Source organism: Loxodonta africana, chromosome 23 (assembly GCF_030014295.1).
Source record: "Loxodonta africana isolate mLoxAfr1 chromosome 23, mLoxAfr1.hap2, whole genome shotgun sequence".
Classification (NCBI taxonomy): domain Eukaryota; kingdom Metazoa; phylum Chordata; class Mammalia; order Proboscidea; family Elephantidae; genus Loxodonta; species Loxodonta africana.
In genome coordinates this window covers 68,713,502-68,729,051 of record NC_087364.1, presented here as the reverse complement: position 1 = coordinate 68,729,051, position 15,550 = coordinate 68,713,502, and the positions used below count along the sequence as shown (strand labels likewise).

General features: G+C 50.2%; 1 protein-coding gene across 14 annotated transcripts in view; it reads right to left on the bottom strand.

Moving 5' to 3' along the window:
- The window catches only part of MED12L (mediator complex subunit 12L), a 352,938-nt gene extending 339,772 nt beyond the window's left edge, over nt 1-13,166 (bottom strand). For 4 of the 14 annotated variants that reach the window (XM_064275605.1, XM_064275602.1, XM_064275604.1 and 1 more), the window contains exons 1-2: nt 11,997-12,206; nt 10,921-11,160 (exon numbers count right to left, since the gene is read on the bottom strand). In XM_064275605.1, the coding sequence (XP_064131675.1) occupies nt 10,921-11,019 (99 nt within the window). In that variant the 5' untranslated portion in view covers nt 11,020-11,160; nt 11,997-12,206. Of the gene's footprint in view, nt 1-10,920; nt 11,251-11,996; nt 12,209-12,814 lie in introns of those variants that run through there. The other 10 variants (XM_064275606.1, XM_064275598.1, XM_064275603.1 and 7 more) reach the window with 7 other exon arrangements.
- Nucleotides 13,167-15,550: the final 2,384 nt, after the last annotated feature.

The following is a 15,550-nucleotide window of genomic DNA, read 5'->3' as shown; positions in this document are numbered from 1 at the left end:
TCTTCTGGAACATTCTTCCCTCTGCCTGGAAACACCACACCAGATTCTGGAGAACTCTAAGAAAATCAAATGTTAAGCTCGACAGTCAGTTCCCAACTCCTACAATGCGGCTGGGTACCCTAAAATGCAGAGTAATTCTTGTTGCCAGGGCCACGGGAGGGCGTTCACCAAAAGAGGAGGCTGTTTACAGAGGGGAGCCCAAGTGAAGTTACAAGAACAAACCAAGACACTCAAGCAGTTGATCCAGGTCTGCCTTGACAAGCCACTTTGACCTCTCCGGCCTTCAGTTTCCCTTCGTACAGAATGTGAAAGTTAGAACGGCCCGTGTCTACATTCCTTTCCAGCTTGGAAAGTGTGTCATTTTCCCCCAAAGTGGTAGAGATCTTCAGAATCTCCTTCTCCAGGCAAAACAGAACAGGACACTCCTCCCATCCCACCAAAACTCTTCCCACCAGAAATGGAACTAAATAAAGGAGCACCCTGTTCCACTCCTCAGTTTCTAAGAGGCACTGGTCAGAATTCATTGCCTAACAGACAAGACACAGTTGCTCTTTGCCTCCTGCCTTACATTCCTCATTAAGCCAGAGAAGAGTTCTGGGAATGTGTATTCTCTGAAAAAAAAAGGGGGGGGGGGGGGGCAGGGGGAGGGGCTCAGGCCGTGATTATTGAAGGTGCCCAAATTTAAATGCAAAGTACCATGACAACATTAGAATGCTTTTGGCCAGAAGAAATTGAAAACTGGTCTGATGATGGTTTATACCATGTGGACATCTACTGTTCACGGAGGTGGTCTCAAGGTCAGTTCAGCAGCTCAACCATTTCATAAAATCACTCAACTGACTCCTCTTGCGTTGGCTTTTTGTTACAGACTGAATAGTGTACCCCAAAAATGTATGTCAACTTGGCTAGGCCATGATTCCCAATATTGTGTGGCTGTCCTCCATTTTGTGACCTGATGTAACTGTCCTATGTGTTATAAATCCTAACCTCTGCCTGTGGTTAATGAGGCAAGATTGGGTTACATTAAAGAGGATTAGGGTAGGATGCAACACCCTTACTTAGGTCACAGCCCCGATCCAATTAAAGGGGAGGTTCCCTGGGGTGTGGTCTGTATCACCTTTTATCATACAACAGATAAAAGAAGAGAGAAGTGAGCAGAGAGGGACCTCACCACCACCAAGCAAGAAGAGCCTAAAGCAGAGCACATCCTTTAGACTCAGGGTCCCTGTACTGAGAAGCTCCTAGACGAGGGCTGGATTGATGACAAGGACCTTCCCCCAGAGCCAACAGAGAAATCCTTCCCCTGGAGCTGGTGCCCTGGATTTGGACTTCTAGCCTCCTAGCCTGTGAGAGAATAAATTTCTGTTTCTTAAAGCCATCCCCTTGTGGGTATTTCTGTTATAACAGCACTAGATAACTAAGACACTTTTCATTACAGCCTTGTTGCCTCAGGGTCACAAGACGGGTGCCCCAGCCCCAACTACCACATCTTCTTTTACCTTTCCAAAGACAGAAAACTAAGGAGCAGTCAGGGCACTAATACAGGGCTCTGTCCTCCTGTGCCTGTACTTTTATCAGAGGGAAAAAAAATTATTCCCCAGAAGATACATATCTAACTATATAACCATATATAACTTATACCTAGTAGTGTGCTTGTAAATGCTTAACAGCTAGCTTCTTTTAAAGGTCCTAATGTACGGCACTTGCCAATTTCATTGGTGTAAATATTCCCACTACAGCCATTTTCAAGTTACCAGCATGATGTCAACCAGCTCACAAAATTCCTGAAATCACAACCATCAGTTGCTAAGAACCTGCAGCCATCATGCCACTGGATACACACCTTCCATTTAGTAAAAATCTAAGTTGATGATGCCCCTTCACGTTGAACACTCTAGATGATTATTCTCCCCAGTTTACAGGTGAAGAAAATGACCAACCTGACCCAAATCCCACAGCACAGGTGGACACGGCACAAGTGGGAGAGCTGGGATGCTCTCTGAACAGGCTGAACCCCAAACTCAACACCCTTTTGGCAGCATCGCAGGTACAAGAGCACCTGTATCTACGCCCTTCCTCCACCAGCCCTCTGTCTCCACCTCAGCCACAGCTTGGCTTGGACTCAACCACAAAGATTCACTCCTGTATACCCAAACTTCCTCATAATTATTAAATTATTTCTTCCAACAACAAAAGCAGTACATGTTCACTCTTACAGCCTGGAATACAGACTAGTAGAAAGAAGAAAATAAAAATCACTGCTAATACCACTCCCCAAAAACCAAACCCAGTGCCGTCGAGTAGATCCCCACTCATAGCTACCCTACAGGACAGAGCAGAACTGCTCCACAGAGTTCCCAAGGAGTGGCTGGTAGATTCGAACTGCCGACCTCTTGGTTAGCAGCCCTAGCTCTTAGCCACTCAAGGCTTCCCCACGCCCCAGAGATAATAATTAATCATTGTTTGCATGTGGGTGATAATCCTTGTAGAATACATAGACATACTTATCCTGTAAAAGTGGGAAATCATGCTACCTTTTTTTAATAACTTAATGACATTTTCCTTGATTGATTGTGTAAATTTTCCCAAACATATAGAAGTAGAATAGCGTAATGAAGCCTCTTGTCACCATTACCCAGCTTCAGAAACTACCTGAAGACAATTCAAAGTCCAATTGTTTCCTTGTTCCTTTCTCAGGGAGGGATACGGAGGAGGTGGGCGCCTCCTTCTACGTGTGTCTTGAATTTCTTCCCTCCATCTGGCCTTCCCCACCCAGACCCTGAGGTCAGCTTTTTTCCCCTGTTAAGTCAACCAGCCCCCTTCCCCACAGGGCACAGACTTGAGGTTTTCTTCTCTGATTGTATTTGCTCCTCTGTGGATCCCTCTAACTTCTCTAATTCTTGCCTCACCTGACATGAAGTCCCAAAACTGGGGTCTGGAACCTCATTAAAGGAAAGAAATACATTGCCTTTCCTGGGGTTCCCAAGTTGCCCTTGCTCCACTCTTCTATTTCTGCTTTGTTTTCACACATACGTATGCACTGCACACACATACATGCACCCACAGGCAGCACTTCTAACAGGTTCGACGAAAATCCCTGGACTCCTAGCTCACCCTCATCCTCTCCTACCTAGCACTCATCCCCCCAGTCTGCCCTCCCAGGCCTCACTTGGGGGTCCTCCAGCTTCCTAAAGGATCACATTTCCTCCCCTCAGGCTTCAGCCCCAAATATCCGATAGGCTAACAGATGGTGGCTGCACCCCAAATTAACAGCTTTAAATTTAACAGTCTCCAAGAGCCCCGCTGATGGCCCTCAGTCAACGTAAAACCCCGCAGCCCTGAGCAAATGCAAAGATTCACCTAATGGGAGAAACTAAAGCCTGTTCCTGCATTCCCATCCATGCACGAGGGAACGGTGGCTATTTCAGGACCAAGACATGGGGTTCTACTCTGCTATAAACCACGCACAACTGACAAAAACCAAGCCTAGTTTCCTATACGTCTCATTAAACCAGAGAGGAGGAGAGTCAGCAGAACAGAACTTCAGGCGCGAGAGGGTCTTTGGTATTTGCACTATTTTTTTAACCAATGGAGCAAAGGCCCAGATACTGTGTGATGGCTACTCAATAATTAACAACCAAAACCAAACCCGCTGCCATTGAATCAATTCCAACTCATGGCGACCCTACAGGACAGAGGAGAACCGACCCAGAGGGTTTCCAAGGAGCAGCTGGTGGATTTGAACTGCCAACTTTTGGTTAGCAGCAGAGCTCTTAACCACTACGACACCAGGGTTTCCAAACTAGCAAGATACACTAAATATTATGCAGTCATCGCTAGGATAGAATGGAGAGAAAAAAATAAAGACAGCTCCATCCACAGCTCTTTTTTTCCTAAGCACAAAGGTATTAGGCATTTCTGAAACTTCTGAGAAATGTAATTTCAAATTCCCAAAGGTACAAATACTTCAAATAGTATCATCTGTCTAAAAGATTCTAATACTTCAAATAGTAGGGAACAGGTGGGAGCAAGGGGGAGTCCACTTTATAACATTCCCTACAGATAAGGACACAAACTAAACAAGGGTCCTCATACACAGTAAGTTCACGCATCCCCTAGAAAGCTTGTTTTAAATGCAAATTGCCAAGCCTCTTTCTCAGAATTCAGACTTGGCAGGTCTGGGGTGAAGGTGACACACTGTATCTGCACTTTTAACAAGCATCTGTGCTGATGTTGCAGGTGCAGGCAGATCCTGAAAAATGACAACCACTTGGGCGCTTCCTCCCTGGCCACAAAGTTGGGGAGCAACACTTGTGTGAGCCGTAGGTAGAAACAGGACCTGTGGCCCAGCGCTTCCTATACTCACCCAGCCCCGGGGGTCGCCTAAGGCACAGATTAACCAGAGGCCCCTCCCTGGACACTGGGATTCAGGGAGGCCTGTGATAGGGCCCCAGGCCCAGCCAATTAATCCAGGGAGGAGCTTTCTGGAATCAAATGTCTTCCAAGCCATCTCTGCCTTTTGGTCTCCCAGGCAATTGGTCAACTTGTCCTTTCTTCCCTGGCAACTTGACCAACATCCTCCCTCTCCTGGCTCATAAAGAAACAAATGTTCACCTCCCCCCTCCCCGCCTCCCCGGCTGTTTCTAAAACAAGCAGTTATACGTTTTAAGAGTTTCAGACGCAAACGAGAAAACTAACAGGATTGCCAAAACAAAACAAGCTTTGGGACAGTTAAAAGTTATAAATACTCACAGTTGCTGGTTAAAAATTCCTTCTGCATTTTTTTAATCTACTGAAGGCATATTTCCTGAGCAGCTAGTCTAATACCGGGCAGACAGTTCACAACTGTGAACACCGCAGACAAGCCCCTGCTCTCCCGATGCTTACACACTGGTGTGGAAAAGTCTATGGAGAAGAGAACAAGCATCCTAACAACAAATTTCAGGTAGCAACAGGCCCTACAAACCATACTAACACAGGGTAATGGAAGAGGGAAGGAGGCCCGCTGGCACAACAGTTAAGTGTTTGGCTGCTAAGCCCAAGGGTGGTTCGAAGCCACTCAGCGGCTCTGCAGAAGAAAGGCCTGGCAATCTGCTCCCGTAAAGATTATAGCCTATGTGGGGACCATGGTCTCAGGGAACATCTAGTTCAATTGGTATAACATAGTTTATAAAGAAAGTGTTCTACATTCTACTATGGTGAGTAGCTTCTGGGGTCTTAAAAGCTTGTCAGCAACCATCTGTCTGGAGCAAGGCAGAATGAAGAAAACCAAAGACACCAGGGAAAGATTACTCCAAAGGATTAATGGACAACAAATACCACAGCCTCCACCAGACCGAGTCCAGCACAACTAGATGGTGCCCAGCTACCACCACCAACTGCTCTGACAGGGATCACAATAGAGGGTCCTAGACAGAGCTGGAGAAAAATATAGAACACAACTCTAACTCACAAAAAGATACCAGAATTACTGGCCTGACGAAGACTGGCGAAACCCTGAGAGTATGGCCCCCAGACACGCTTTCAGCTCAGTAATGAAGGCGCTCCTGAGGCTCACCCTTCAGCCTAAGATTAGACAGGCCCATAAAACAAAATGAGACTAAAGGGGTACACCAGCCCTGGGGCAAGGATAAGAAGGCAGGAGGGCACAGGAAAGCTGGTAACAGGGAACCCAAGGTCAAGAACGGAGAGTGTAGACATGTCGTGGGGGTGGTAACCAATGTCACAAAACAATATGTGTACTAATTGTTTAATGAGAAGCTAGTTTGTTCTGTAAACCTTCATCTAAAGTACAATAAAAAACAAAAAAAGAAAACTGAAATACCACTTTTGGTTCATTTGACTGGCAAAAATTAAAAAGGTATAGCACAGATCGCTGGCGGAGATTCAAGAAAAGAGATACTCTCATACGGCTCTGGTGGAAATGTGGTTTGCTGCAGTTTTTTTGGAATATAATCTACGAACATTTATTAAAAATACAGCTTCTTTTTGACCAGCAAAAAAAAAAGATTGCAGCCTAGGAAACCCTATGGGGCAGTTGTACTCTGTCACGTGGGTTCGCTGTGAGTCAAAAATCGAGGCAACAGCACCTAATAGCAACAAGGGTGAGGTATGAAAGGTTACAGGAAAGGCCTCCCTACAGGGGAGTCCCTGAGCTAAGAGCCAAAGGGTGGAAAGCATGTGGGGGAAGGAGCAGCGGTCACAGAACGCACCAAGCCACAAAAAAGCTGGGCCTGTGGGCTGCAGGGGTCCTTCTCATAGTGAAGAGTCAGGAAGGCGGGACTAGAGGCCCAGAGGCCAGACCCCAAAGGCCAGGATCTTGTGGATGGTATTATAAGCACAACAGAAAGCCATGGGCTCCTTTAACAAGGGAGTGGTTATGCTAATAATAGGATCCTCCATGAACCAGGCACAGGAGCTCACTGAATCTTCCCGGCCAGGCAACCCCCAGTGAAGTAAAAACAAGTATGAACTCCAGTGCAGAGGTGAGGAATCCGACTCTAACAGGTAGCAAGTGGTGGGGCCAGAACTCGGAGGCAGGCTGTCTGGCCCCAGGCAGCAGCTGTGGAGGTAAGCAAGGGCCGGGTGGAAGGGCCTCGAAGGCCAGGGTAGGGGGTTGGATTTTATTCCTCGTGTAATGGAAAGCCACTGGAGAGAGAGGGAGGCTTCCTGACTCATTCCCTTAGACCTGGGCTAAGAGAGGGCACACCTGCTGGGAAAGCCCAACTGAGCTGAGCTGGCAGCTAAACCCATCTTCTGCATCTTTGGCCAGAAGGGAAGTCTCATTCAGCCCACCCTGGGCCAGGGGACTCTCCAGCCCCTGAAAAATTGAAAGCCTTCATTTCTTAGGTCAGGATTGTAAAAATGGGGTCCTACACCAGCATCATCAAGTCACCCTGGATTTTGTTAGAAATGTACATTCTGGGGCCCCACCTCAGATCCTCTGAATCTGGAGGCGGGGGCGGGGGCTGGCAATGTGTTTTAACAAGGCCTCCAGGTCATTAGGACATGCTCTAAAGTTGGAGAACCACTGGCCTGGGGTGCCCACACGTCGACACCCCTCCCCCCAGCTCTCCCTGAATCCTGCTCTACTTGTCCTTGAGCAGCCCCCTGCCCTGCACAACACCCTACACCCTCCCCACCCCTAGACCCTGCTGGTGGGGCTCTATGGTTCCTTATGCTTGGAAATCCCACCATTGCCATTGCCCAAACCCATTTTTCTAACTCATTTGATTCCCTGAAGGTATTTACTATCTAAAGGGCCCTGGTGGCACGGTGGTTAAGCACTCAGCTGTTAACTGAAAGGTCAGCGGTTTGAACCCACAGTGGCTCCTCGGGAGAAAGATGTGGCAGCCTGCTTCCCTGAAGATCTACAGCCTGAAAAAGCCTATGGGGCAGTTCTACACTGTCTTACGGAGTCGCTATGAGTCAGAACCAACTCGATGGCAACAGGTTTGGTGGTGCAACTGGTTAAGTGCTCAGCTGGTAACTGAAAGATCTGCAGTTTGAACCCACCCAGAGGCTCCTTGGGAGAAAGACCTGGTGATCTGCTATAACCCCAAAACCCAGTGCCGTCAAGTCGATTCCAACTCATAGCGACCCCACAGGACAGAGTAGAACTGCCCCATAGAGTTTCCAAGGAGCGCCTGGCGGATCTGAACTGCCGACTCTTTGGTTAGCAGCCGTGGCAGATTTACCGTCGTGTGAGGCTGCTACAACATTTACTCTTAAGTTGTTGGGTCTCTTCCACCCCAGGGACAAGCTCCTCTTCCTTTAAACTTCTAGGGTTTACTATCAAGCTCCAAGGATCCTGTCTGCCTTAACTGAGACACTCCCCAGGATCCCTCAGTCATCGGAGTTCCAGTTTCTTATTCATTCATTCATGCATTCCTACAAATATTTGTGCCCTCAGCATTCCAAGAACTAACCTGACTAGGTGCCAAGTACTTCAGCGATGACTGGAACAGACTTCATCCCAGCCCTCCCTCATGAAACTGACCCCTTAGTGGGGGAGCCAGCAACATGCAAATAAATAATTACAAATTATATACTTACATAGGAAGGGCCTCTCTGAGCAGCTTGTGGGGGCTGAGACCTCAGTGCTAAAGAGGAGCCAGGCCTGAGGCTCATAGCAGCAAATATTTGGGTGCTAACTGCCTGCCACTCTGTTCCAAGTGTTTTACATGGATTATCTATGTAATGTCCCGGTAACCCTACAGGGTAGGTAGTATCATCTCTACTCTACAAGGGGGGAAAGTGAGGCATGGGAAGGAGCAGAGCCAGGATTCAAACACAGGCAGACTGGCCCCAGAGCCTACCCTCCTAATACCCTCTGAATTCGAGGCTAAAAGATTTATTGTTCCATATTTTCAGAAGCAGACTGCCCGGCCTGTCTTCCAAGGCACCTCTGGGTGGGTTCGAATCACCAACCTTGCGGCTAGTAGTCAGTCGCTTAACCATCTGTGCCACCCAGGGGGATGGATATATATCAAATCTATGTTTTTGTGTGTGTTACTGCCTAGGAAGAAGTTTTTTAAAAGTCAATTTAAAGAAGGAGCCCTTGTGGCACAATGCTAACCAAAAAAGGTCAGCAGTTCAAATCCACCAGCTGCTCCCTGGAAACCCTATGGGGCAGTTCTGCTCTGAACCCACTCAACAGCAATGGGGGTTTCTGTTGTTGTTGTTATTTAAAGAAAACATCAGAACAAGTACAGGTGTTACAGGGAGGTGCTTAAATAACTGAAGCTTGGGACACTCTGCTCACCAGATACCACCAAGAACAGCCAAGCACCTGTTCACATTGTATCCAAATTTGGCTCCTACCACACATAACTTCGACTCTGCTCAAAAGAGAGAAAACTTCGGTCACATGGAGGAACGGGAATAACATCAGAAAACATAATCTAACATAAACCACCCTCAAATCAGTATTGGTTTTAACATAAATACTGGTTTGGTGATCCAACTCCCCTGCTTATTTGCCACACACTTTGATTAAGTCACGTAAGCTTTCCTGGCTCTCGGTTTCCCTTTGTCAAAAAGGAAGTTATAAAAAGTAGGCTCTAAGATCACTTCAGCGTCCAGAATTCTATAAAATGTTTTAAGACCATGAAATCCAAGATTATTCTTTCCAGAATCATAGAGGCCCAAATCGTGAATGAGCGTCAACCGAATAATGACTGCCAAATAAGCCCAGTAAACCCTGGTGGCACAGCGGTTAAGTGCAACAGCTGCTCACCAAAAAGTCAGCAGTTCGAATCCACCAATTGCTCCTTGGAAACCCTACGGGGCAGTTCTACTCTGTCCTGTAGGGTCACTATGAGTTGGAATCAACTCAAAGGCAAGGGGTAAATAAGCCCATGTAGCATCCCAGGCCACCATCCCACAACTGGACAGATGTTATCAATTATGTTGTCTTCTGGAAAGATGTGGCAAGATGATAAAGATCAGCCAGTGAATGTTCCTGTCCCCACCAAAGCTTTAAGAATTTCCTGCCAATGATTTTTAAGTGGTTCACTTTCTTTACTCTTGGTCCCGAGCAATTTCATTCTAAGTCTACGTAGTAGGAAAGAGAGAAATGGGTGGGGGAAAAAATATACAAAACCTCATCAGATTCACCCATCTTCATGGTAAGCCTCTGCTGTGAGCCACCTATGAAAACCTTCCCAGCTTCAACCCAAAACACTCCAGTGATGTGAGAACATATTTAACGTGCTAAACCTCTAGAAGGTATCACTCATTTTTCCAGACACATTCACAAAACTGTTTAACCAGAACAAGCATTTTTCCTGTATTACTGAAACAGATTTATCAAGAGGGAAGTTATAAGTCTCCCTCCTTCCTTTACGTACAACGCCCTTTCTGTGATGTCAGTGGACCCATAAACTTTTAATAGAGAGTTTTAGATTCCCGGAAAGATAAGTTTTTGAAATGTGGTCAGTTTGTGTTTAGGTAAAAAAAGCAGAGAAGGAGGTGGGCTGCAGCTGGCAAACTCTCAAAGTAAACTAGGTAGCAGGTGATCTAAAGAAGAAAAAACAAAAACAAAAAAAAAAACCGGCAAGTCCCTGGGCAAATTGTGTAGCCAAGGGTAATCATTATAACTGAAGAGTAGTTACATAATTACTTGTGAACTCCTGACAAACACACACACGGCTACAAAACGCCATGGTTACCCTAACCATTGAAGCTAGTGATTATCTGGTGCAAAAGTCAAGGTTTCTCCAATTAATTTCATTCAAAGAAATAAGGAATCCTGGGACCTAGTCCCTTCCAAGGTAACCCGCCTGCTCTTACATATACAAAACAGGCTCCAGCCTCTAGGGACGAAAATCAGTGTTTCTCTTCAATATTGATTTTTTTTTTTTAAGGGAAGAGGAGATACAAAAGTACGTTCAGAGAGCTAAATATTTATCACCTCGATAAAAGCGACTTCCATTCCAAACTGGGAATTCTGAGGCAGGAAAACCCCCTCCCCCAGCCCCTCCTCCCCCACTTTCCTGCTCAGCTGGCGCAAAACGCAAGACCTCGGGGTCGGATGAACTGCATTCCAACATTTTTCAAAAAGTTTACGAGGATTTACCGAAGCAGCGGGGAGGAAAATAAGCAGGCAGAAGCGAGAGAGCGAACAGGAGGGTTCCGGCCAGGAAAAACCCCGAGAAGCGCCCAGCAGAGCCGTGCGAGGCCCGGTAGCGGAGGAGCGACCCGGCCCCGGGAGACAGAGCGCCCCAGTGGAACCAGCGGGCTGACCGGCGCACGGTCTCCGCCGCCGGGGTCCCCCAGCCCCCCAGCCCGGCCTCCGCCACCAGCCCCCTCCCCGAGCCCTCCCCCGTAGCCCCGGCGATGCCCGCTGAGCCCACTTGGCCCCGGGTCAGCGCTGCGGAGCGCGGCCCTGGGTGCCGGCGAGGCCGCCGGCGTCCTCACCTCCTTCTGCTTGGGGTCCTGCGGGTAGACGTCGGGCGGCCCGAGCCGGGGGCGCTTCAGCGGTCTCTGCTCATAGCTGAGAAGCCCGAAGGCGGCCATGATCTCTCATGTTAACCGGCGAAATGAATGAGAGTTGGAGCTGGAGCAGCCGCCTCTGAGCACCAGGGAGCAGCACTTTGCAGACAGGCTCCCTGGCTCCCCCTCCTCGCCCGCTCGCTCGCTCGCTCGCTGGCTGTGGCGCTGCGGGCAGGAATAAAGCAGGTTGGATGCAGCCGCTGCCCGACACGCAGACGCGCACTGATGGGGGCAGCCTCGGCGGGCACCGGCGGCGCTCAGCTCCGGGGCGCACGGCTCCGGCGGCCGCAGGACTGGAGGTCGGCCCGGAGCTGCGCGGCGCCCGCCTCCCGCCCCCCCACCCTGTCCCCAGGGGGAGGAGCAGCTGATGGGAACGTGTGACTTTTTTCACCAATGGACCCGAACCCACCCTAGCCGGGCGCCGGGCTGGAGTGGGGGAGGGGCACGGGAGGAAAAAAAAAAACTTTTCTGGACGCCGAGGCGGGTGGTCAAGTGCTCGCCCGAGGCGAGAGTGACTCTCCCCTCCCGGGAGGAGGCTGCGGCCCGCCCCCGCCCCTCTCCCTCCGCAGGGACCCTTCCCCCGCCGCAGACCCCCGCCTCCTGGGCGCCGACCCGGCCGGTGCGGGGAAAGGAGACCTGGAGTGGGTGGGGGAGAGAGGGATGCGGGCGGCGGGGACGCGGCCGGTGCCTCCTGGACGCCCGCCGGGCTCCGCTGGCGCATCCGCGGCTCGGGTGCCCCTCGGCAGCTCCGGGCAGGCGCCGAGGCGCGCTGCTGGCGGTCGCGGCGGCAGCGACGGCTGGAGGGGGCCGTGCTCACGGTGGCGCGGGGCCGACTTAACCCTTTGCTGCCCCTCCAGGGGCTGGAGGGCTGGGGAGGGGCGGCTGTAAGCGCGGGCGGGGGCGGCCGGCCCGCGGGCGTCTCGGGCTCCTCCAGCCCGCGCCCTCCCCCGGCCGCAGCGCCCCCCAACAGTTCACCTCCCTCCCCCCGGCCAACAGTTTACCTGTTGGTCACCAGCTAGCGGGCAGGGCCGGCCGCGGGGGCGCTCCGGCAGCCGCAGCCTCCAGGATTCGGGCTGGGGTTGGGGATGTGGATTGGATTGGCTCCGTCAGGGCTCCGTCTCGTCGGGGCGAGCTCCGGGGACGCGGCGAAGTTTGCCCGTGTTTGGGGGCGGCGGGCGACGCCGGCTCGCCGCCGCCGGCGTTCTGGCCCCCAAGGCCCGGGAGCGCGAGCTTCCTAGTTGGCGGACGGCGGCGCGGCGGCCGCACTGAGCATGCCCAGGTGGGCGGCCGGACCGCGGAGGAGTTGGCTGCGAGCGCGGGGAGCGCGCTCCGATCCGCCTCTCCGGGTTTTCGCAGCCGCAGAGCGCGCAGCCCGCGGGCCCCGGAGCCGGCCCTGGGGCGAACCTGGGCGGGGGAAGGGAGCCCCTAGCATCCCCTTCCCGGCCGCGGTCTGCGCCCTCGGCCGCGACCTCTCTAAAGGTCGCCGTCCCTGTGGCCTGGGCCGGAAACCTCACCTGCGCCGCGCGCCTGGAGGGAGGGACGGCTGATCCTCCAGGGAAGACCTTGGTCATCCAACCCGCCCGCGCTCCCCGCTCACTTCCAGGCGTGGGCACCGAGATGCTGGGCCACCTGCCGTGGGCGCGGCGGGGGCGGGCCCCGCCTGTCCCGGGGGACCCTGCGGGAGACGCGCCCCGGAGGATGCGCCCGCACTTGGTCCAGAAGAATGATGGCTGCCATTTATGGAGCCCTCGCTCGGGGCCGTGATCTTCACAGTCAGGGTCTCTGATCCTTACAACAACCTTACAAGGTTTTACTGTACCTTTTCCGTAGAGGGAGAAATTGAGTCAGCTCGGGGAGGTCAAGTGACTTGCTCAAAGTTCCCTCCTCTGTAAAAATGGTGCAGGCATAATCTAACTGAGGCCTTTGTACAGAGCTCAGCTCATAGTTGGTGCTCTGGAAATGTTGGTTGAATCTGAATATCTGACTTTTAGCAAAGAGGAAGGAAAAGTGGGGTAAGTGAAGAGACAGCGATGTGGTGACAGCTAGTTCCTCCTGACCCATGACACTTCCCAACCCGCACCTGAAGCCTTTGTAGTTTCTGAGTTCCTAACAATCTGATCAAGGGTTTCCAGAGGCAGGATTATCCTCTGCCAAGAGCTATTCCCTGACCTCTTCCCCACCCTGCCCCAAGGGCTTCTGCTCCACTAATACCATCTCTCTTTCTAGCTCTCTTCAGACAATCAACAGTTTATTATGTAACTTTATTAGGAAAAATCATACCAAAGAGTCGAAGGAGTAGTATAATGGACCCCCAAGTACACATCACCCAGCTGCAACAATTATCAAAGCTTTGCTATTCTTATTTCATCTGTCTCCTCCATCTCCAACACATTGATATACAGTAGTAAGGACAGTTTTATTCTTTGTTGCAACTCAAGCACACAGCATGGAACCTGCCACGTGATGGGCGCTCAAAAAAAAAAAAATGTTGGTTGGTGGGATAAATGATGGATGGGTGGGTGAATGGATGGTTGATTCTTTCACTAATGGTATTTTGGTGACACCCTGGGCTGCAACTCAAACACCCCTAGCCTGTAGGGAGATGGAAGCTGAATTCTTCCTTAAGATTTCTAGGCAAGAGCCTCCACCAGGCTGCACAAATGAAACACTTTGGACTCCCTTAAAACCTTATCTACCTGTAAGAATTTATTTTAAAATCAAAATGTCAGTAGTGTGTCCCTGGTATTTGGAAAGAAGGACAGGGATAGCTGTCTCCCTCTTAGTCTCCATTCTTAGCTCTGTCCCTTGTCTTAAGATAGTTTGACATGGATTCTGTGGCCCTCTCAGCATAAAGAGCGAGAGCTCTTTATCATTCCCAGGGACCATCTTCAGTCTCAAAATAGAAGGCTTCATGGCGCTCCCAAAGCGAAATTAGTACTCGTGTTATAAAATGCTCAGACTCAGGCTTCAGGCACACCTGTGCATAAATTTACCCCGCATCCTGGAGAGGTTTCCAAATATCTGGCTACTGACTCACTTGCTCTAACTTGGAGCTCTGGCGACATAGTGGTTAAGAGCTTGGCTGCTAACCAAAAGGTCGGCAGTTGAAATCCACCAGCCGCTGCTTGGAAACCTTACGGGCAGTTCTACTGTGTCATATAGGGTCGCTATGAGTCTGAACCGACTCAAGGGCACCTAACAACGACTCACTTGCCCTTTGCATCTCTGGCCATGTCACAGGCCCCATTCAAATATGCTGTTTGAGAACCTAAGTCTTAGTTACAGCAAGTTTTTCCAGGGTCCTCTTCCCCTTCTTGGTCTTAATCCACCAACACATCTACACCTGTTTATTTTTTAAGAACGCATAAAGCCTGTGCTTACTATGGTACACAGCCTCATCCCCAAAAGAACTGAGAAATCGGCAGGAAATGCACACAATACAATGAGATAAGTGAATAAATGATTGGAATACTTGCATTTAAAGTCCTCTTCTTCCCCAGGCACCGTCACCTGCTACCGTCTCACCTTCTAAGACCCTGGTGGCTCTGGCACCCTTGCCACACCCACAGGCTCTGTAGCCATGAGCCAGAAGCCGAGAAGAAAGTGTTTGCACTAGAAGAGTCTTCTGCTTAATGCCCTGACACATGTGGCATTAAAACAGAAGAGGGAAAGTGGGTTTCTGTCAAAGAAACAGGCGGGTGGATCAAGCTATCTATTGAAAGTCCCCCTCACAGTGACTCTGTGTTCACCAGAAGCTTTGAAGGAAAAGGTCTTGGAAGCTTTGCCCCTCGTCCTGCCAAGCCAGTCTTGATCTCGTGACTTGAAGAGGGATTTATGGGTCAGGACATCTTGTAACCCAGTACCCCTTTTATCATCCTGTCTGCTGTGGTGGTGTCTCATTCAGGGATAGGAGGCCTAAGGCACCATCTGACAGATTCTGAGTCCATGCCGTTATCCTAAGTCATTTGTGTCACAGCAATCATGAAGGCTATTTTTGAAGGTGCCTTATTCACTGAACCCCCTTATTTCCCAAGAAAAGTTCAGTTCTCTTGGAGAACTGATATTGTGTGGGCATCAGTCCCAGCGGCTATAGGGACAAGGTAGAGACATGCAGGAGGTAGTGGTATCCTCAGAGGCAGCTCTAATATAAGCTGAGACATTTCCTCCAAAATCATTCTTTCACTACATGGATTTCCCATGGGCATTTGGCTCCCGCACCCGGGCATTTGAGGTCATCACAATCCATCCCCACCTACTAGTCCAGCTTTTTCTCCTTCACCCTTAGCCCAGTTCACCCTCCCTCCTATCCTGTTAGTTCTCGCTTGTAGTACCAAATATGGGATTCCCGGGTGCTCCATTTTCAAATATCTACCTTGTGATAGTCCTCAGAATCTTGACCCCTCTCTGAAACTACCCCAAGCTCCCCAGGCCCAAGGTGATTTTTCAGTCCTTTCAGTACTCTAAGCACTTAATTTTCTTTCTCATCTCTTAACACCTCATCATTCATTGACAAACATTTAAATGTGTCACACAAGGATAGTCTTGGTTTCCCATC